Source organism: Hemitrygon akajei, chromosome 23 (assembly GCF_048418815.1).
Source record: "Hemitrygon akajei chromosome 23, sHemAka1.3, whole genome shotgun sequence".
In the NCBI taxonomy this organism is placed as follows: domain Eukaryota; kingdom Metazoa; phylum Chordata; class Chondrichthyes; order Myliobatiformes; family Dasyatidae; genus Hemitrygon; species Hemitrygon akajei.
In genome coordinates, this window is record NC_133146.1 from 14,934,480 (window position 1) to 14,954,269 (window position 19,790).

Genomic DNA, 19,790 nt, shown 5'->3' on the forward strand with positions numbered 1-19,790 from the left:
TGGGAATCCGAGCACCACACACAAAATGCTGGAGGAGCTCAGCAGGCCAGGCAGCATCTCTGGAAAAGAGTACAGCTGACGTTTTGGGCTGAGATCCTTCGGCAGGACAGGAGCAAAGAAGATGAGGAGTCAGAGTTAGAAGGTGGGGGAGGGAAGGGAGAAACACAAGGTGATAGGTGAAACTGGGAGGGAAATAGGTGAAGTAAAGAGCTGGAGAGTTGATTGGTGAAAGAGATACAGGGTGAGAGAAGGGGGAGGAGAACCAGAGTGAGGCGATGGGCAGGCAAGGAGATAGGGTGAGAGAGGGAAAAGGGATGGGGTGGGGGGACATTACTGGAAGTTCGAGAAACTGATGCTCGTGCCATCAGGTTGGAGATTACCCAGGCGAAATATAAGGTGTTGCTCCTCCAACCAGAGTGCAAGATAGCTTATTTACATAGATTGATTGTATGTCCATAATGTGACAGTAGGCACAGAAGTGTCTGTATACAGTCGGCCCTACTTATCCGCGAGGGATTGGTTCCAGGACCCCTCGCAGATACCAAAAAACGTGGATGCTCAAGTCCCTTATTTAACCTGTCTCAGTGCTGTGGTCTTTAGGACCAGGCGGAGCTCTGAATCCGCAGTGTTTCTGTTCACGAAAATAATCACAATCACGATTGAAAATAAAGTGGAAATAATAAAGTGATTGGAAAGAGGTGAAACGCCATCGGTCATTGGAAAAGCATTAAGCTACAGTCGGTCAACAATTGGAACAGTTTCTAAGTATAAAGTGAGAAAGGCCCTGCCCTGATGAAAGCTACAATTATTACTAAGCAACGCAGTGGTTTAATTATTGAAATACATACGTTTCTTAAGTGTATTATATGCATAGAAAGGTAAAATATATACTATATACTAAGACAAACGTTTGACTAACTGACGCTAAATAATACTGGATGTACCTGTTCCGACTTACTTAGTAAGAGAACTTCCATTTTTTTTCGATCCCGATCCACGATAACCTACGCACATCCTCCCGTATACTTTAAATCATCTCTAGATTACCTAATACAACGTAAATGCTATGTAAATAGTTGTTAAACTGCATTGTTTAGGAAATAATGACAAGAAAAAAAAGTCTATACATGCTCGAACAAGTGCTGGAAGAGCACTTCAGGGTTTTCTCGATTCGCAGTTGGTTGAATTCACGGATAAGGAGGGCCGACTGTATAAGGTTCTCTTGTCCTCTATTTATACACCGCACAGTCTCTTTGCATTTTTAATATCTTTCTCAAACTGCCCTGCATTTTTTTTAATGAACTGCACACATGTACTCACTGGTAGGAACTTGTGTTTCTGTCCACCTCCTTTACCTTTTGCCACATCTAGTGTTTGAGCGGCAGCAGCTATCGGTGCTCCAGTGACCTGATCACTCCCAGCCGTTCCCTCCGAAACAGTGAATGGTCCAGATTCTGGAACCTGGCTTCCTTGACACAGAGGGCTGGCCTCCATCTGACTGTCCACTGTGATGTCTGTATGACCATCCTCACCCTGAGCCATTGCTGAATCGGAATTGAAGTTGTTTCTGTCGTGGGGGCTAGTGGCTTCTGCTTTCTCACAGACAATAAGCATCTCATTCACCGGTGCCAGCGGGTGCCCACTGACTTCCATCTGGTCAGGCGTCCGAAGAGATGCCAGTTCCATCACAAAAGGGGATAGGAAAACCAACTTCTCATCCAGCTAGCCCTGGACAAAAGCAAACAACTGCAGACGCTGCAATTCGGAAACAAATCCCGGCAACAATGGGGATACTCGGCAGGTCAGACAGCATCTGTGGAGAAACAACAGAATTCAAGTTTATCACATCGAAACATACAATGAAATGCATTATTTGTGCCAATGGCCAACTGAGGATGTGCTGGTGGGGGAAGGCAGCTCACAAGTGCGCTGTCATGCTCCGGCACATTCCCACAACACATTAACCCTAACCTGTAAATCTTGTGGAATGTGGGAGGAAGCCAGGGCGCCCAGAGGAAATGTACAAACTCCTTACCAACAGTGGCAGGAGTTGAACCCTGATCTTAAAGCTGGCTCTATAAAGCATTGCACTAACCACTATGCTACATTGCTGATGAGAAGGAAGGCCTGTGGAGAGAAAAAATGAAAATGGGACAAGGAATGAAAGGTGTGCCTGGAAGAAAGGCCTTAGATCCTGAGGGCTGGAAAGTGCCCCATCGAAAGGTTAGTTGCTATTCTTCCAGCTTAGTTAGGCGTCCATGGAATGGTTTCAGTCAGACTGGGAAAGGGAGGGAGATTTAAAGGTATAGGCAACTGGCTTATGCTTGTGTGCGGTGTGTGACAGAGGTCACTCTGTCTGGATCCGGTCACTGTGGCAGAGGAGACCATTTCGGACAGTCAATTGAGAAAAAGTGAAACTCTGCTTCGTCTGGTGAGTTATATGGGCTGAAAAGCCTGTCACTGTCCTACATTCCATGTTGCAAGTCTACACCTACGTTTGCCTGAAAGGTTCTAGTCAATTGGATAGGAGCAGGTAAAATTACATTTTGCAGAATTTCATTCACTGAATCTTGGTCGCAAAACAGGACCTTTTGCTCAGCAAACTTGATGGTTCCTTTGCCAATCTCACTAATTACTGACTCTCTCCCCACCCACACCCCACAGACATTCTCCCCCATCACTAACTCTTCCCCATATCCACTGAATCTCCACCCACAGACACTCTCCTCCCTCACTGGCCCTCTGATAGCCTTCAGCCACTTTCCCCTTCTCTGACTCTCCCCACCCACTGAATACCATCCCACAGACCATGGACATTCTCCCCAAGTCCTATCACTGATTCTCCCAGCAACTGAATCCCTTCCCACAGCCTTCAGTCACTCTCCCCACCCACTGAATACCATCCCACAGCAGACCGACACCCTTCCACATCACCAATCCCCTCAGCCCCCCAAATCACCTCCTAAAGCTGTTCCCCCACATCACCGATTCTCTCCACCACGCTCAAGAACAGCTTCTCTCGCACTTTTAAAAGTCTATTGAATGGTTCCCTAGTATGATAAATGGGCTTTCAACCTCATAGTTTATCTCATTATAGCCTTGCACCTTATTGTCTGTGTGCACTCTGCATTTTCACTGTAAATGCAGCACTTTAATCTATATTATGGTTTTACTTCACACTGCCTCAATGCACTTTGTAATGACCGATCTGTACGAATAAGATTCAAGACGTGTTCACTGCATCTCAGTAAACACGACAGTATTAAACAAATTTCCCATTCTATATCTTGGACCACCTCAATGCACTGTTGTAATAAAATAATATATATAGGTAGCACGCAAAACAAAGTTTTTCGCTGCTCCTCCATACATGTGACAATAAACCAATTTACCAAATGAGCAGCGTATAGAGAAATCACTCCTTTGCAAAGCTACCCTTGCAAGTAACAAAACACCAATTTTCGAAATGGAAAGAGAAAACATTAACCATGAAAATAAAATCTTTAAATGGAGAAGTCACTTAATGGTAAATGTTGCATTACAAGTTGCAAACACAGGTTTTTTAACTAATTAGTTGCTATGGATGGATATAGCTGCCAGTGCCAGTTCCTGTCCTGCTCCTTAGCCTTGTCTCCACATTTGCCCCATCCCCTGCAACCTAACCCACCCCGTCCCCTAACCCTTGTCTCTGTATCCTGCCCCTCATCAAGACAAGGCTCCAGCTCGTCCTTTCCCACAATGCCACCATAGCACCTCACTTTCGCTCTCTGACTGCAAGCACCGGTCCGCTACACCCGCTAAGGGCGTCACAGCCGGTGCTAAATCTCTCCCCCCATCCCTGATCGAGGTAAATATGATCCTTTCCCCACCCTGCCGAAAACCGATCCGCGGAGCCCAGGGCGCCGCCATCTTGTTTTGATGTCGCCCGTGCTGGCGACGAAGAGCGCGGCCAGCCAAGAGCGGCGCGCCTGTCTGCTGGCGTGTGGTCGCCGCCCTGCTGGCCGGGAGGACCCGCTGCTGGTCAATGGAACCTGGGGCAAATGAACTGTCACACGGGGGGTTCTGCAGATCTGGAAATCTCAGTCAACGCACACAAAATGGTGGAGGAACTGCAAAGGAACAGTAGACAGTGAGGCAGGGGAGCCGGATTAGGCCATTCAGCTCATCGAGTCTGATCCACCATTCCACCACGGCTGATAAACCATCCCTCTCAACCCCATTCTCTTGCCTTCTCCCCGTAAACTTGATGCCTTTATTAATCAAGAACCTGTGAACCTCCACTTTAAATATACCCAATAATTTGACCTCCACGGCAATGAATTCCACAGATTCACAACTCTCTGACTAAAGAAATTCCTCCTCATCTCTCTTCTAAAGGGATGTCCTATTCTGGGCTGTCGCCTCTGGTCCTAGACTCCTCCACTATAGGAACTATAGGAGAGGTCCACATCCATTAGATCTAAATAGCCTTTCACTATTTAATAGGTTTCAATGTGATTTGTCTAAACTCCAGTGAATACAGTCCCAGAGCCATCAACAGACATCCCACCCTGCAAAAACTCATTTCAGGGACCCTGCCCCCCGCAACATCATACCCCCACCCCCGGTCGACCTCCAAGGGTGTATGTATACAGGACATTTGATTATGAAAGAACACAATTTATTTGATCATATACTGAAACTATTTACACACACACACATTCCTTGTTGAGTATTTTGTTGGCAGTCTCAATGCTAATAGCTAAATGCTAATACAAATAGCTTTTCTATTTCTTTTGCAAACTTTCCTTGTACTGTGATGTGGCTTGCTCAGCAGATTTGAGCATTTTGCCGGAAGTCTCAACCTCATAGCAGTCTGAGTCAATGAATTTGTTAATTTTGCACGACATCAGATTCACAAGTGTTTTGTGAGACAGCTGACTTCTGAATTCTGTCTTAATATGACGCACCATGCTGAATTCCCTTTCCACATCACAACTAGAATTTGGCAGCACCAACAGAGTAGTTCCTTAGCAGCTAGCCAGCTAGTTTAAATGATGTTAGCTATGCTAATGAACAAATGACACCTATTAAACTCACCTCAACATGTCTTTTACAGACATTTAACCCACCATGGGCAATAGAAAAGTCACTGTTGCAAACAGTGCAGCGAGCAACACTGTCATTATTTTTGACCCCTATTAGGCAGGGGTACACTTTAGTGTAGTCTGGGGTGAAATATGTTTTATATTTTCTTTTTTTGGAACACTGTCCAATGGCGCTGCAGGACACTAAACTGAACTGATGGACAATGAGAGAGAAAGAGAGAGAGGTTGACTGTAAAGCCCGCCCACAGAGAAAACTAATAAGTCTACTTAGCATGAAGAGAGACCAATCAGGATGCTCTCTCTGTCACTCTCTCGCTACGTCTGTCACTCACTCTCTCTCTCTCTGTCTCTCCCTCTCGCTCGCTTTCAAAAAAATCGATTTCCAGGATATCGTATATAATTTGCAGGCGTCAGGGAGCAGCTATCAATACACGGGAGACTCCCAGAACTTCCGGGAGAGGTGGGATGTCTGCATCAAACACTCCTCATATATTATCCCGTTCATTCCCAGAACCATTCTCGTGAACGGGCTCTGAAATAGTATTCTGTGACTTTGACCTCCATGCCCTCCCCAGTGTTCAATATGATGGGATTTCATTGCTTGCTCTTCCTGTTGGTTGGAGTTTGCTTGCATGTGAATTGGGTGCTGAGTTCTAAAGTGTTTAACACAGAATGCAGAGCAGTACAGTGCGTGACCTTTTAACTCACTCCAAGATCAATCTAACCTTTCCCTCCCACAAAGTCCTCCATTTTTCCTTCATCTGTGTGCCTAAGAGTCTCTTAAATGTCTCTAATGTATCTACCCCTACCATCACTCTTGGCAGCACGCTCCACATGCCTACCACTCTCTGCATAATTAACCTACTTCTGACATCTCCCTTATACTTCCCTCCACTCAACCTAACATTATACCCCTTCAGGGGGTGTCATTTTTCTCACAGTCTCTGGGAAAAAGTCTCTAGCTATCCATTGTCTGTTAACATCTTGTACACCTCTATCAAGTCACCTCTCATCCTCCTTCTCTTGTACCTTACCTTGAGAATTTACATAGAATCTAGAAAAGTACCACAGCCCACGATGTTATACCGAACCTTTAACCTGCTCCAAGAACAAGCCTATCCGTCTGCCTATCTAAGAGTCTCGTAAATGTCTTTAATGTGTCTGCTTCTACCACCACCCTTGGCAGCACATTCCACGCACCCACCACTCTCTGTGTAAAAAAAAACTATCTTGGGCACAGTTGTAGGGGAAAGGATAATGAGGGCCAATAACTTGTAAATCGGGATATGGATTGTGCGAATGTGGTAACAGGGAACCGCAGACAAAGCCTAGAAGCAGAGACACGGAATCCAGCAATGGTGACGTCCAAGGTTCAGGAGTTTTATCAATGACGTTGTAGTGTATACCCATTGTTGAAATAGAAAATCGGATTTACTTGTTAGACCTGTGGGTGACCATTTTACTCTGTAATCAGGAGCTAGTCTGTTACTTAATTAAGTCTTCCTGTAACCCGCCTTTCTGTTATCAAAATATAGTTTTATTGGTAATCTCATCAATGTGAAAACTCTACCTAATTCATGCTCATGTAGATCTCCCAGTGTGCACCAAATTTTTAATAAATTTCCCGTTATTTCAAACAACAACTCTGTGAGATCTTTCAGTTTGTTCCTACAGACACTTCCCCTAGTTTATGAGTGTCACAGAAAAACACAGCCCGGAGGCCAGTTCACCACTGAAGACCTTCACCCCATTCTGGTACAGTGGAGATAGAAGGGACAGCGGATGCAGCAGCAAACAGTTCACTGCAGGAACACGGTGGGTCGAGCAGCATCTGGGAGGAAAGAAATTGGTTTAAAGTCACGCGTACTGAGGTACAGTGAAAGATTTATCTCACATGCCACTCATGCAGAGCAGTTTCATTACAACAACACATTGAGATACTTCAAGAGAAAGATCTTAAGACATTCTGCCCATTGAGTGCTCCGCCATTTGATCACGGCTGATCCAATTCCCCCTCAACCCCACATTGGTCTTATGCAGAAAAGAAGTGTTACAGTTACAGAGGAAGTGCAGTGCAGGCAGACAATAAGGTGCAAGGGCCACAACGAGGCCCACGACCACAGGAATCTGCAGAGAACTATTGACAAAGCTTAGCTTATCATGTGCTCCTCTCCTTGGACTCTGTCTACTTTTCTCACCTGTCTCGGTAAAGCAGCTGATATAATCAAAGACCCTAAACCGTCATTTCTTTCCTCTCTCATCGCGTAGAAAACACAAAAGTGTGAAAGCACATGTGACTATTCTCAAGGTCACTTTTTGCCCCGTTGTTATAAGACTATTGAGTGGTGGCTTGCTATGAGAATTTGGACTCTTAAGCTCCCATTCTACTTTATCATGGCCCTTGCACCTCACTGTTTACCTGCACTGCACTTTCTCTGTAACTGTTACACCATATGGAGTGGGGAGCAGAATTAGCTACGTTACATTTTATTCTGCATTCTGTTATTGTTTTCCCTCATACTACCTCAAAGCAGCATTGTTACAAAATGATCTCTTTAGAAGGCGTTTAAAGCAAAGTTTCACTTCACCCCATTACATATAATAAAGCAAAAGTTCAAAGTTCAAAATAAATGTATTACCGAAGTATGTAGTGTATATGTTTCCATATGGCCTGAGATTCATTTTCTTGCAGGCTGCATTGGTTGTTATGCAAACAACACATTTCAATGTATATGTGACAAATAAAGTTAATCTTAAATCTTATTACATGATACGTACAGGACAGACACAGGCCATTCAGCCCATCAAGTTCACGTTGATATTTATGCTCCACTCTAGACTCCCCTCATCTTTCCCCATCTCAGTCTCTTAACACAGCCCTCTGTTCTTCTTCTCACTGCACTTCTTGTCCACCCTCCCACTAAACATGATACAGAGGCGGGGTCCCGTCCTGAAACATCAACATCCTGCCAGCTTCCACCTCTTTTGCCCGTTACGCGTTTAGGGCTGCAATGAAGGTCCTCCATCTCCGCTGGTGTTCAGGGCTTCCTTCATCATGTCAGTAGCTTTCCCTCCGTTTACTGTCCCGTTTGGAGACTCAGGAATACTGGCACACGCAGATGTAGAAGAATTCTTCGTTGCTGTCTCTGTAGCAGTTTTGTTTAACCGGTCAGGGTTGTTGGCCCTGAGCTGGACCCCCAAAACTGGAGGACTGGTGGACCACTCTTAGTCTGACCTCTACCCCATGACCTGTTTGGCATGGGTGACCCTACCAAGAGCCAAAGCATAAAGCCCTGACTCCAGCCAACACAACTCCCTGGGTCATTGAGGCACGCAAACCTCCAAACCCGATGACAAGGCTGTGGTCCTCTTAGAGAATCCCCTTCTACAGAGGCAGCCCAACTTGCTGAGTTTCTCCAATATCGTGGGTGCTCCTGGATTCCATTCCTCTCTTGGCTCAAGGTGAACTCCCTGCTCTGTCTCCAGGAAAGATCAGGGATTACGTTCCAAGCCAGCCTTGGCAGGCAGCTGTGAAGTGTTTCGAGTTGACTGTTTAACATGATGTGAGTGCACAAATTAATGTATAATCCCCCCCATTCAATTTTATTTAATCCCCACTCCAATAGCTGACATCAACCTCTCACATTTCGCATGCCTCGGCCTTGGTGTCAGCTCCCTGTCTGGGTTTATTCTGTGATCTACAAGGATTCATTGTGTGTGTGAGTGTGTTGCTGTGTCCTTGCAGTGTACCTTTACACCACCTCACTGTGAGCTTGATGAATGACTTCAGAGTTATTGCATTCCCTGCCTATCAGCTCTGGTTGCTAAAGTTATTATGCCCTCTCCCTCCTCCCCCCACGCCAAGCCCAGTCCCAGATCCTGTCCTGGGCATTGTCTGTTCCCAGCGCCCACCTGTTGACCAGTGTGACTGGCCAGGCAAAGCCCACGTCCTGCCCGCCTCCTGTCCTGCCCCGGTACCGCGCTATAAAACAGCCCGGCGGAGGAGCTCAGTGCCTGCCCACACAGCCGTCCGATCCTGTCTGCTGAATCAAAACGGGAACAGAGATGGAAAGGGAGGAGGAAATCAGCTCACTGATCGGACAGGTGGAACTGAAGGAGAGCCTCGAGAGAGCTGAGCAGGTACTGTCGAACGTCTGCATCCTCACACGAGCATGAAAATGCCTGGATGGTAATGGGGAGGAGGTACTGCGTCTAGAACGTAGAACATAGAGCATTGAACAGTACAGGCCCTTCGACCCACAACGTTTTAACCTGCTCCAAGTTCAATCTAACCCTTCCCTCCCACATAGCCCTCTATTTCTCTACCAGCCATGTACCAATCTAAGAGAGTCTTAAATGTCCCCACCACCCCTGCAGAGTGATTGGATATACACCCCCCCACCCTGCGGACAGAGTTCAGGGTCAATGAGTTCAATGGCTTCCATCCCCAGCTTTAGACCATATGAATTAGGAGTTGCTATAGACCACTCAGCCTCTTTGTGCTATCCCATCATTAAATAAGACCCTGGCTGATCAGGCTATAACTTTGTCTCTGCCTTCCTGTTTGCCCTCCTTAAAATCCCCTGTAATCCTTTCGAACCCTTTCTATCCATCTAACTTTCCTTTAACAACATTCTAAATCTCTGCTTTTATTCCCTTTGAGGAAGACTCACTGACCTTTGAGAGAAACCTATCACCACATCTCTGTCTGAAATATGTACCCCTTATTTTTAAACAGAGTCAGAATCAGGTTTATTCAAAACGGTTACTTTCCCCAAACAGTAAGGCCGAGCGACACCTCAACACCACCCCCCCCCCACCACCACTTTATCACTTCCTGTCAGTCACCTTATGTACTGACTCTCCTGTGCCGTGCGTCACTATATGTATATGTAATTAATCCATGTATATAAACTATATAGATTAGATTATGAGGACACTCAGTCCTCGTTTATTGTCATTTAGTAATGCATGCATTAAGAAATGATACAATGTTCCTCTAGTATATCACATAAACACAAGGCAGACCAAGACTAACTGACTAAAACCACATAATTATAACATACAGTTACAACAGTGCAAAGCAATACCGTAATTTGTTAAGAGCAGACCATGGGCATGGTAAAAAAAAGTCTCAAAGTCCTCGATAGCCCATCATTTCACGCAGATGGTAGAAGGAAGAAAAACTCTTCCTGCCATGAACCTCCAACACGGCAAAACTTCCCGATGCAGCCTCTGGAAGCACCCGACCACAGCCAACTCTGAGTCCGTCCGAAAACTTCGAGCCTCCGACCAGCCCTCCGACAGCAAGCACCGTCTCTGCCGAGCACTTTGACCCATACATCTCATGTAGTTATATTTATTGTTTTTTTAAATGATTGTGTTCTTTATCTTACTGTGTCTTTTTTCGGATCTGCAGTAACAGTTATTCCGTTCTCCTTTACACTTGTGTACTGGAAATGGCATTAAACAATCTTGAATCTTGAATCTATTATCCATGTCATGCTGTGAAATTTATCGTTCTGTGGCAACAGTACAGTGCAAGACATAAAAAAAAACTGAGTTACAATAAATGAATAAATAGGTTGATAGATAGATAAGACTACAAGACATATGAGTAGAATTAGGCCATTCAGCCCATCAGGTTTGCTCCACCATTCTATCATGACTGATTTATTATCCTTCTCAACACTATTTTTCTGCCTTCACCCCGTAACTTTTGATGCCCTATCTAATCAAGAAACCACTTATGATAGGTAGATATATAGTGGGAAAGAGGAATAGCAAGGTAGTGTTCATGGGTTCATGAACCATTCAGAAATCTGATGACAGAGGGAAAGAAACTGTTCTAAAATGTTGAGTGTTGGTCTTCAGCCTCCAGTACCTCCTTCCCGATGGTGGTAACGAGAAGAGGATAACAAGCGGTGAAGATCCTCAGTGATGGAGGCCACTTCCCTGAGACCACACCATGCCTTTTTGAAGATGTCCTCGATGGTGGGGAGGGTTGTGCCCATGATGGAGTGACCCCTCAGTCTAGGTTCTCCCTGCCTCATCCACCCTGCCATGAACTCCTGGGATCTTGTATGTTTCAATACAGTCCCCTCTCCCTCTTGTAAACTCCAGTGATACAAGATCAGCCTGTGCCACCTTTCTTTGGAAGATAACCAACTCATTCCAAGATTCAAGATTCTTCAGACATGTTCTTAAAACTGTGAAGAATGTTCCATAATTAATTTCACAGACGAAGAGTGAAACTGTAACAAGCATTCCCATAACACTGGCTGGTAGGATTGAGGAAAGCTGGTAAAAATGGGAATCCACCAGTCCATGCCTTTTTTCTCTCGAGTCCGCACTGTATCTTCTCTTGATCAGCAGTCCTTCACTCTATAACTGTGAGCCCGTGGGTGTGCAGTGACCAGAAACTCATGTTGGAGAAAGGGCAGAGTTGGCACAATGCTGTACAGCAGCCAGCTGTGAGATCGGGGCTCGAATCCCACTGCTATCTGTAAGAAGGTTATGCATTCTCTTGCATAGGACTCGTCCAGGTGCTCTGGTTTCCTCCCATATTCCAAAGGCAAATAATTTAGGGTTAGTGAGTAGTGGGCATGCTATGTTGGTGCTGGAAGTGTGGCGGTACTGCAGGCTGCCCCCAGCACATCATTGCTGATTTGATTTGACACATTTCACTGTATATTTCGATGTACATGTGACAAATAAAACTAATCATTAAAATCTTTAAGAGTTAGTTGTTGAACAAGTAATCAGGCAATTAGCAAACTCAGTCCCAAACCAGGATTGATGGGGTTCCAGCATACAGAGAAACAAACTCTGGGAAAGAACTCAGCAGCTTCAACATTAAAGGTGGGCAGGATATATAGAACTGAGGAATTGGGTAGCTTGAATGTTTTTGGCTTCACTGACATGACTTATGCATTATACAAACTCAGTGGCCATTTTATTAGGTACACCTGTATACCTCTCTTTAATGCAAATAACTAATCATCCAATCATGTGGTAGAATCTCTATGTATAAAAGCATGCTGACATGGTCAAGAGGTTGAGTTGTTGTTCAGACGAAACATCAGAATGGAGAAGAAATATGATGGAAGTGACTCTGACTGTGGAATGATTGCTGGTGCCAGATGGGGTGGTTTGAGTATCTCAGAAACTACTGATCTCCTGGGATTTTCACGCACAACAGCCTCCAGAGATTACAGAGAATGGTATGAAAAACAAAGAAAACATTCAATAAGCAGCATTTCTGTGGGTGGAAGTTCTTTGATAATGAAGGAGATCAGAGGAGAATGGGCAGACTGGTTCAAGCTAACAGGAAGGTGACCGTAACTAAAGCAACCATGCATTACACAGTTGTGTGCAGAAGAGCATCTCTGAACGCACAACACATCGAACCTTACAGCAGAAGACCACAAACATACCCCCAGTGGCCACTTTATTAGGTACATAAGGTACTGCAAGCAAATTTATCATTCATTGTATTTGTACCTCCCCATACTTGTTCATGACAATAAACTCGACGACCTAGTAAGATGTATTAAAGGGAGAATTGAGGAGATATTCAAGGTGGAATGTGATTGAAAGCTCTCTGATTCTGGGGAAGCTCCTATCTTTTTGGGTGTTGAACTTGGGACAATACAAAGTTAAAGTCAAAGTCGAGTTTATTGTCACATGCACAAGTAGATGTCTGCGCAGATACAGTGAAAAATATCCTTGCATCACAGGCCCATAGCATCATTCACAAGAAAAACACAAACAACAATTTTACCAGAAATAGCATCATTAGAACAAAAAATAGTCAATTTTAGTGCAAAGAGCTCAAAGTGGTCAAAGCTTGAAGTCTTGAGCAACATATGCAAACTACTGGAAGAACTCAGCAGGTCAGGCAGCATTTATGGAGGGGAACAAACAGTTGATACTTTGAGCCAAGTCTCTTCATCATGGTATTGCTAAACTGTAGTGACTAGGGTCGTGCCAGATGGTTCAAGAACCAAGAGTTTGAAGGGAGGTATCTGTTCTTGAACCTGGTGGTGTTGAGGCTTCTGTACTTGCTGCCTGATGGTGTCTGCAAGAAGATGGCATAGCCTGAACTCATTTTATGAGCTTCAGATTAACAGGGCTGTATTCATGGATTTGCATGAATGTCACTCCTGGCAGCAACACATGATAAATGCTGGAGGAACTCAGCAGGTCAGACGGTATCTATAGAGGAATTAGCAGTCAACGTTTTGTGTCTAGATCCTTCATCAGAACGGTAAAGGAAGGGGACAGAAGCCAGAATAAGAAGGTGGGGGAAGGGAAATGAGTACAAGGTGGCAGGTGATAGGTGAGACAAGGTGAGGGGGAGGTGAAGTGAGTCGCAGGGAAGGGATAGGTGGAAGAGGTGAAAGGCTGAAGATGAAGGATTCTGATTACAGAGAACAGTACGAAAAACAAACCAAACATCCAATAAGCAGGATTCTTCACCTATTGAGTTCCTCCAGCATATCGTCTGTTGTTCCAGAGTCCAGCAACTGCAGACTCTTGTGTCTTCTTGCATTTCTAGGGTCTTACTGCTGTCTTGTACTTTTGCTAGGTCTTATAACAAATAACTAAAAAAAAAACCCAGAATGGATCTGTTTAAAAGTGTATTTATTACTTGCAAGAAGTACACCTCCACTCCTCACAATGGATGGCAGTTGGCTTCTGTTTTACAGCTTACAAAGTTTGTTTTTATACAATTCTTTGGCTGAGTTTCCCCCCCCCCCCGCCCCCACACTTAGCAGCTGCAGTCTTGTTTCACTTCTATTCAAGGCCACGCAATGTATCCCCTTAGATCCACAATGTACAATGATCAGAAAATTACATGCTTTCTGCCAAGTACACACTTAGCATATAGCAAAGCACTCTGCGATTATACAGGTTCCATTTTGTCACATTACAATATTAAATACATAAAAATCTCAAAGTTTCAGATATATTTCCACACTGTGTATAAGTTGGCAGCTTTATTTCTATTTTATAACTGTGATTATGTTTGAATAGATTCTTAATTGAGTTTGTCAGATATCCTGAGGCAGTGAGAGGTGATACTTATTTTTTTTAAATCAAGAGATAAATCCTAAAACATTCCTGTCAAAAAAAACTCAACAACAGTGAGAGACTTCTCCACAGATGCTGCATCACCTGCTGAGCATTTCCAGCATTTTCTGTTTTTATTTCAGATTTTCAGCATCTGCAGTTTTTTTGCACTTCAACCTACTGTTTAGTTGCCTCCTGCTGGAAGTGTTTTTTTAACCCTCCCCTCTGAAAATGGTCAATATTTAAACATAGAGCAAATAGGATTTATTTAGAATTTGAATTCTAAATGATTTTAAATATAAAATTACAATGGTTATGTACAGATTCAGTTTATACTTTACACAGCCTTGTTAAAACAACCAACATAATCAAAGACCCCACCCACCCTAAACATTCTCTCTTCTCCCCCCCTCCCCAATTAGGCAGAAGATATAAAAGCTTAAGGAAAGAAAGATACCCCATCACATAAGATTCACAGAGTATTAGAGAGCAGAAACAGGCCCTTCAGCCCTTCTAGTTCATGCTAACCTGTTATTCTGCTTAGTATCATCCACCTGCATGTGGTCCATAGCCCTCCATACCCCTCCCATCCATGAACCTATCCAAACTTCTCTTAAGAGTTACAGTCTAATCCATGACCACCACTTCGTTCCACCCTCTCACTAACCTCGGAGTGAAGAAGTTCCTTCTCACATTCCTCTTAAATATGTTATATTTCACCCTTAACGTATGACCTTTAGTTCTAATCTCACACTGCCTCAGTGGAAAAAGTCTGTTTGCATTTACCCTGTCTACACACCTCCTAATTTTGTGTACATCTATTAGATTAGGGGCAGCATGTTAATGCAGTAATGTTTCACCATCAGTGATCTCCAACTAGGGTTCGACTTCCCCCACTGTTTCTAAGGAGTTTGTATGTTCTCCCCCATGACCACGAGGGTTTCCTCCGGATGCTCCAGTTTCCTCCCACGTTCCAAAAACGTGTGAGTTAGAGTGAGTGAATTGTGGGCATGGAAGTGGTGACGACAATTGTGGGCTGCCCAGCACAATCCTCGCTGATTTGATTTGATTTGAAACAAACAGTATGTTTCACTGTATGTTTCAATGTACATGTGATAAATAAAGCTATAAACCTCCTTCATTCTCCTACACTCCAGGGAATAAAGACCTAACCTATTCAATCTTTCCCTGAAACTCAGGTCTTCAAGTCCTGGCACCATTCTTGTAAATTCTCCTTGTACTCTTTCAATCTGATTGATACCTTTCCTATAGGTAGGTGATCAGAAGTGCACACATTACTCCAAATCTGGCCTGACTAACATCTTTACATGATGAATCCCTTTTTTCAGCATTGATTGTCCTGTATCTAGATTCCCTCACAAGAGGAAACTTCCTCTCCACATCCCTATCAAGATCTCTCCAGACCTTGTATGTTATAATTAAGTACCCTTTCAAAGTTCAAAAGTTCAAAGAAAATTTTATTATCAAACTACCTACATGTCATCATGTAAACCCTGAGATTTATTTTCCTGCGGGCATACTCAGCAAATCTATAGAACAGTAACTATAACAGGATCAATGAAAGATCAACCAGAGTGCAGAAGACAACAAACTGTGCAAATGCAAATATAAATAAGTAGCAATAAATAACAAGAACATGAGATAATGAGATAATGAGACCTTAAAATGAGATAATTGGTTTCAGGGACATTTTAATAATGGGGCAAGTGAGTGTAGGTATCTCTTTTTATTCCCTTTTAATCAAAAACCTGATGGTGGTATTATTGAGTGGGAATAACTGTTCTTGAACTTGGTGCTGTGGGTCCTGAGGCTCTTGTACTTTCTACCTGATGGCAGCAGTGGGAAGTGAGCATGCCCTGGGTGGTGGGATCTCTGATGTTGGATGTTGCTTTCCTGCAAGTGTTTCGTGTAGATGCACTCAATGGTTGGGAGGGCTTTACCCTCGATTTACTGGGCCAAATTCACTACTTTTTGTAGGATTTTCCATTCAAAAGGATCAGTGTTTCCATACAAGTCTGCGATGCAGCCATAATATAATATAATAATATAACCTCTATATACAAGCCTTGCCTGTCCATCCCTAAGACAACCAGTACATTTCCATCTATCCAGTAAACCTTCACTGAACTGTTCCCAACATATTAACATCTTTCCTTAAATGTGGATGCTGGAATCTCGTGTATAAGACCACCTGCAAGAGGGTTGAGCAGGATCTGTCGGGGAGGGGGGAGAAGGATTGGCGATGCTTTGGGTCAAGGCCCTCCATCAGGACTGAGAATGGAGAGGGGGGATAACCAGGAGAGAGTGGGGTGTTGGGACAGGTTCCGATAGGTGATTAGTGAACTGAGGAGTGATGAAAGATGACAGGGCGGTGTGAAGATGGGAGGTAGAGGCTGGTAAAGACAGACAAAAGGCAGATGGTGGTAAGTAGAGGGAGGGGAGGGTAAGGGTGGGTGACATTTGGAGGTCTGCTGTACACACTACTCCAGGTGTGGTCTTTGCAACTGTGTATGCTCCAGGTTTCCAGCATCAGCAGTCTCCTTTGCATTTCCACCGTGGAGTATAATCTCCCCTTTTATATTCCATTCCCCTTGCCTTATTCTTTTGCTCTTCCTAGTTATTTCTTGTCCCTGCACACGAGCCTTTTGGGAATCATGAACAGAGACAGCCAGATCCTTCAGGCTGCTTTGTGTTAGGTGACCCTCCCATCAACACACAATCTGCCGGAGGAACTCAGCAGCTCAGGCAGAAACTGTGGAGGGCAATAGACAGTTGATGTTTCGTCTTGTGTGCTGCTCCAGATTCCAGCATCTGCAGTTTCTTCTGTCTCCATGACCCCCTCATCAGTCTGGTAGACAGAGAGCATGGAGATGAAGGGCTGAAGGGCCCCATTTGGCACTGTTCCATAGTAAGAGTCAAAGAGAAGGGTGCAGTGGAAATTTCTCAGTAGTAATGCCAATCTGTCTGACGCCATGTTCTCTGCAGAAATCCCGTGGCTATAAAGTGCCGGTCACTGAAATGGACGTGGCTGATCTGGAGAAGGAGAAGTATCGGGAGCCAGTGAAGGGCAGCAGAGTCCAGGCGGTGAAGGTAATGCTTGGCTGGGCATGGGAGCATGCGGGTCGTGAAGCTAGTTCAACACCGCTCCTCGTGTTATTCGCACTCACAAGCTGCACTGCGAAGGGATATTCAGATGGCAGCCCTACCCCTCTCAGACCTCAACACAATAAGGCAGCCCACAGCCCTGAACCCTCCCTCCACACCAGCACCCTGTAGATGCATAACGGACGATCATGTGACATCTACAGAATGGATGGTCACATGACACCTACAGAATGGGTGGTCATGTGACATCTACAGAATGGATGGTCATGTGACATTGCTTCCCTGCTCTAGGACTCTCTGACTTAGTGGCAGAGGGCGAGGGAGTGAGCAATAGAGTCAGAGAGTCCTTGAACATTACAGCACAGAATCAGCCTTTGGCCTGTCTAGTCCATGCTGACCTAATCTTCTGCCTGGTCCCATCTACCTGCATCCGGATCATGGCCATCCATGCCCCCTCATCCAAACTTCTCTTAAATGTTACAATCAAACCCACATCCACCAGCAGCTCATTCCACTCTCACACCACCCTCCAAGTGGAGAAGATCCCCCTCAAATATTTCACCTTTCACCCCTAACATAGAACATAGAATATAAAAGAGTACAGCACAGGAACAGGCCCTTCGTCCCACAATATTCTGCTCAACCAGTAATCAAGTGGCATTCACATGCCTATGTAAACGTCTCTTAAAAGTCTCTAATGTATCTGCCCCTGCCACCCCAGGCAGAGACCCACCATTCTCTGGGTAAATAACTTGCCCCTCACATCTCCATTCAAATCACTCCTCTCACCTAAAATGTATTAGACATTTCAACCCTCGGAAAAAGGTATTGTCTGTCTACTCACTCATATTATCTTATAAACCTCTATCAGCTCTCCCCTCAGCCTCTTTTCCAGCCTCTCATGAAAGCACATGCTCTCTAATCCAGACAACATCCTGGTAAACTCTCCTGCACCTTCTCCACAGCCTCAACATTCTTTCTATAACAGGACGATCAGAACCACGTGCAATATTCCAGACGTGGTCTAACTAGAGTTTTATAAAGCTGCAGCAAAACTTCTTGACTTTTGAACTCAGTGCTTTGACTAATAAAAGCAAGCATGCTATAAGCCTTCTTAACCACCTTATCGACCTGTGAAGCCACTTTCAAGGAGCTACGAACTAGGACGCCAAGATTGCTCTGTTTATCAACACTGTTAAGGGTCTTGCAACACTTCACATTTGGCCGGGTTAAACTCCATCTGCCATTTCTCTGCCCATGTCTGCAAATGATCTATATCTCGCTGTATTCTTTACCAGTCTTCTGTGCTGTCCATAACCACAACACCACCAATCTTCATATCATCTGCAAACTTACTAACCCACCCATCTACATTTTCATCCAGGTCATTTATACACACCACAAACAGCAGAGGTCCCAGTACAGATCCCTGCAGAACTCCATTAATCATAGAAGGGAGTAGAACAAGTCCCTTCAACTACTCTCCTTTGTCTTCTGTGGGCATGCCAGTTCTGAATCCAGCCAGCTAGTTCACAATAGATCACATGCATTTTACATAAGAACATAAGAAATAAGAGCAGGAGTAGTCCATCTGGCCCATCGAGCCTGCCCCACCATTCAATATCATGACTGACCTATCCATAAACTCGGCTCCATCGACCTGCCTTTTCCCTCATAACCCTTAATTCCCCTACTATGTAAAAACCTATCTAACTGTTTCTTAAATATATTTAGTGAAGAAGCCTCAACTGCTTCCCTGGGCAGAGAATTCCACAGATTCACCACCCTCTGGGAAAAACAGTTTCTCCTCATCTCCGTCCTAAATCTTCTGCCCTGAATCTTGAGGCAATGTCTTAATCTTCTGGATGAGCCTGCCATGAGGCCAATGACCTGTGGTTCTAGTCTAACCCAACCAGAGGGGGAAAAGTCTGCAAGTATTTGTGCTGTCTGTATCCCTCATCATCTCTGTAGGACCTTCCCTCATTTGAATAGTTTTTCCACTCTACCTTTCTACATGTGACAAAAATATGGATACCAATTTGTCTGCACCCCAGGGAATTAAGTCCTTCCCTCTTCAACCTTTCCCTATAACTCAGGTCCTCCAGTCCTGGCAGCATCTTTTCTGTCGTTCTTTTTCTGTCATCTGTGTCACGGTTTACTGAATCCCTAGGGAGAAGTCACCTCGAATGTATTTGGGAAAGAACGGTAACGACCAGCCGATGTGGGCCCTGATCCAACTGGTGAGGGTGAGCTCCAACAATAACTCGGTGACCACAGTGGCACCAAAGTCAATATTAGCCTCACCTTCACAGTAGTCAATGTCACGGGAGATCAACTGGTAACCTTGACGACGGCATTCAGATCACGCCATGGTGTCCCCTGCTCCGCACGGCAGGGTGTCCTGTTGCCGCGGGAACAGTGTGAGCTTTGTTTGGCAGCTGCTGTAAGTCACGGAGATTTACTCGCTGACCTTTGCTTTCAGTCACACCGCCTGTAACACTC

The 19,790-nt window shown here is 44.6% G+C and overlaps 2 protein-coding genes across 9 annotated transcripts in view; one reads left to right on the forward strand and one right to left on the reverse strand.

Moving 5' to 3' along the window:
- Positions 1-19,790, reverse strand: part of LOC140715181 (uncharacterized) — an 81,459-nt gene that overhangs the window by 22,231 nt on the left and 39,438 nt on the right. For 4 of the 8 annotated variants that reach the window (XM_073027014.1, XM_073027009.1, XM_073027010.1 and 1 more), the window contains one exon: positions 1,356-1,813. In XM_073027014.1, coding sequence (XP_072883115.1) covers positions 1,356-1,686 — 331 coding nt within the window. In that variant the 5' untranslated portion in view covers positions 1,687-1,813. Of the gene's footprint in view, positions 1-958; positions 1,048-1,355; positions 1,814-2,959; positions 3,837-3,869; positions 4,014-19,790 lie in introns of those variants that run through there. The other 4 variants (XM_073027008.1, XM_073027012.1, XM_073027015.1 and 1 more) reach the window with 4 other exon arrangements.
- LOC140715185 (ankyrin repeat domain-containing protein 2-like) overlaps positions 9,108-19,790 on the forward strand; it is a 40,897-nt gene continuing 30,214 nt past the window's right edge. Inside the window, exons 1-2 of the mRNA XM_073027023.1 lie at positions 9,108-9,227; positions 17,169-17,273. Of these exons, the coding sequence (XP_072883124.1) occupies positions 9,153-9,227; positions 17,169-17,273 (180 nt within the window). The 5' untranslated portion in view covers positions 9,108-9,152. The remainder of the gene's footprint in view (positions 9,228-17,168; positions 17,274-19,790) is intronic.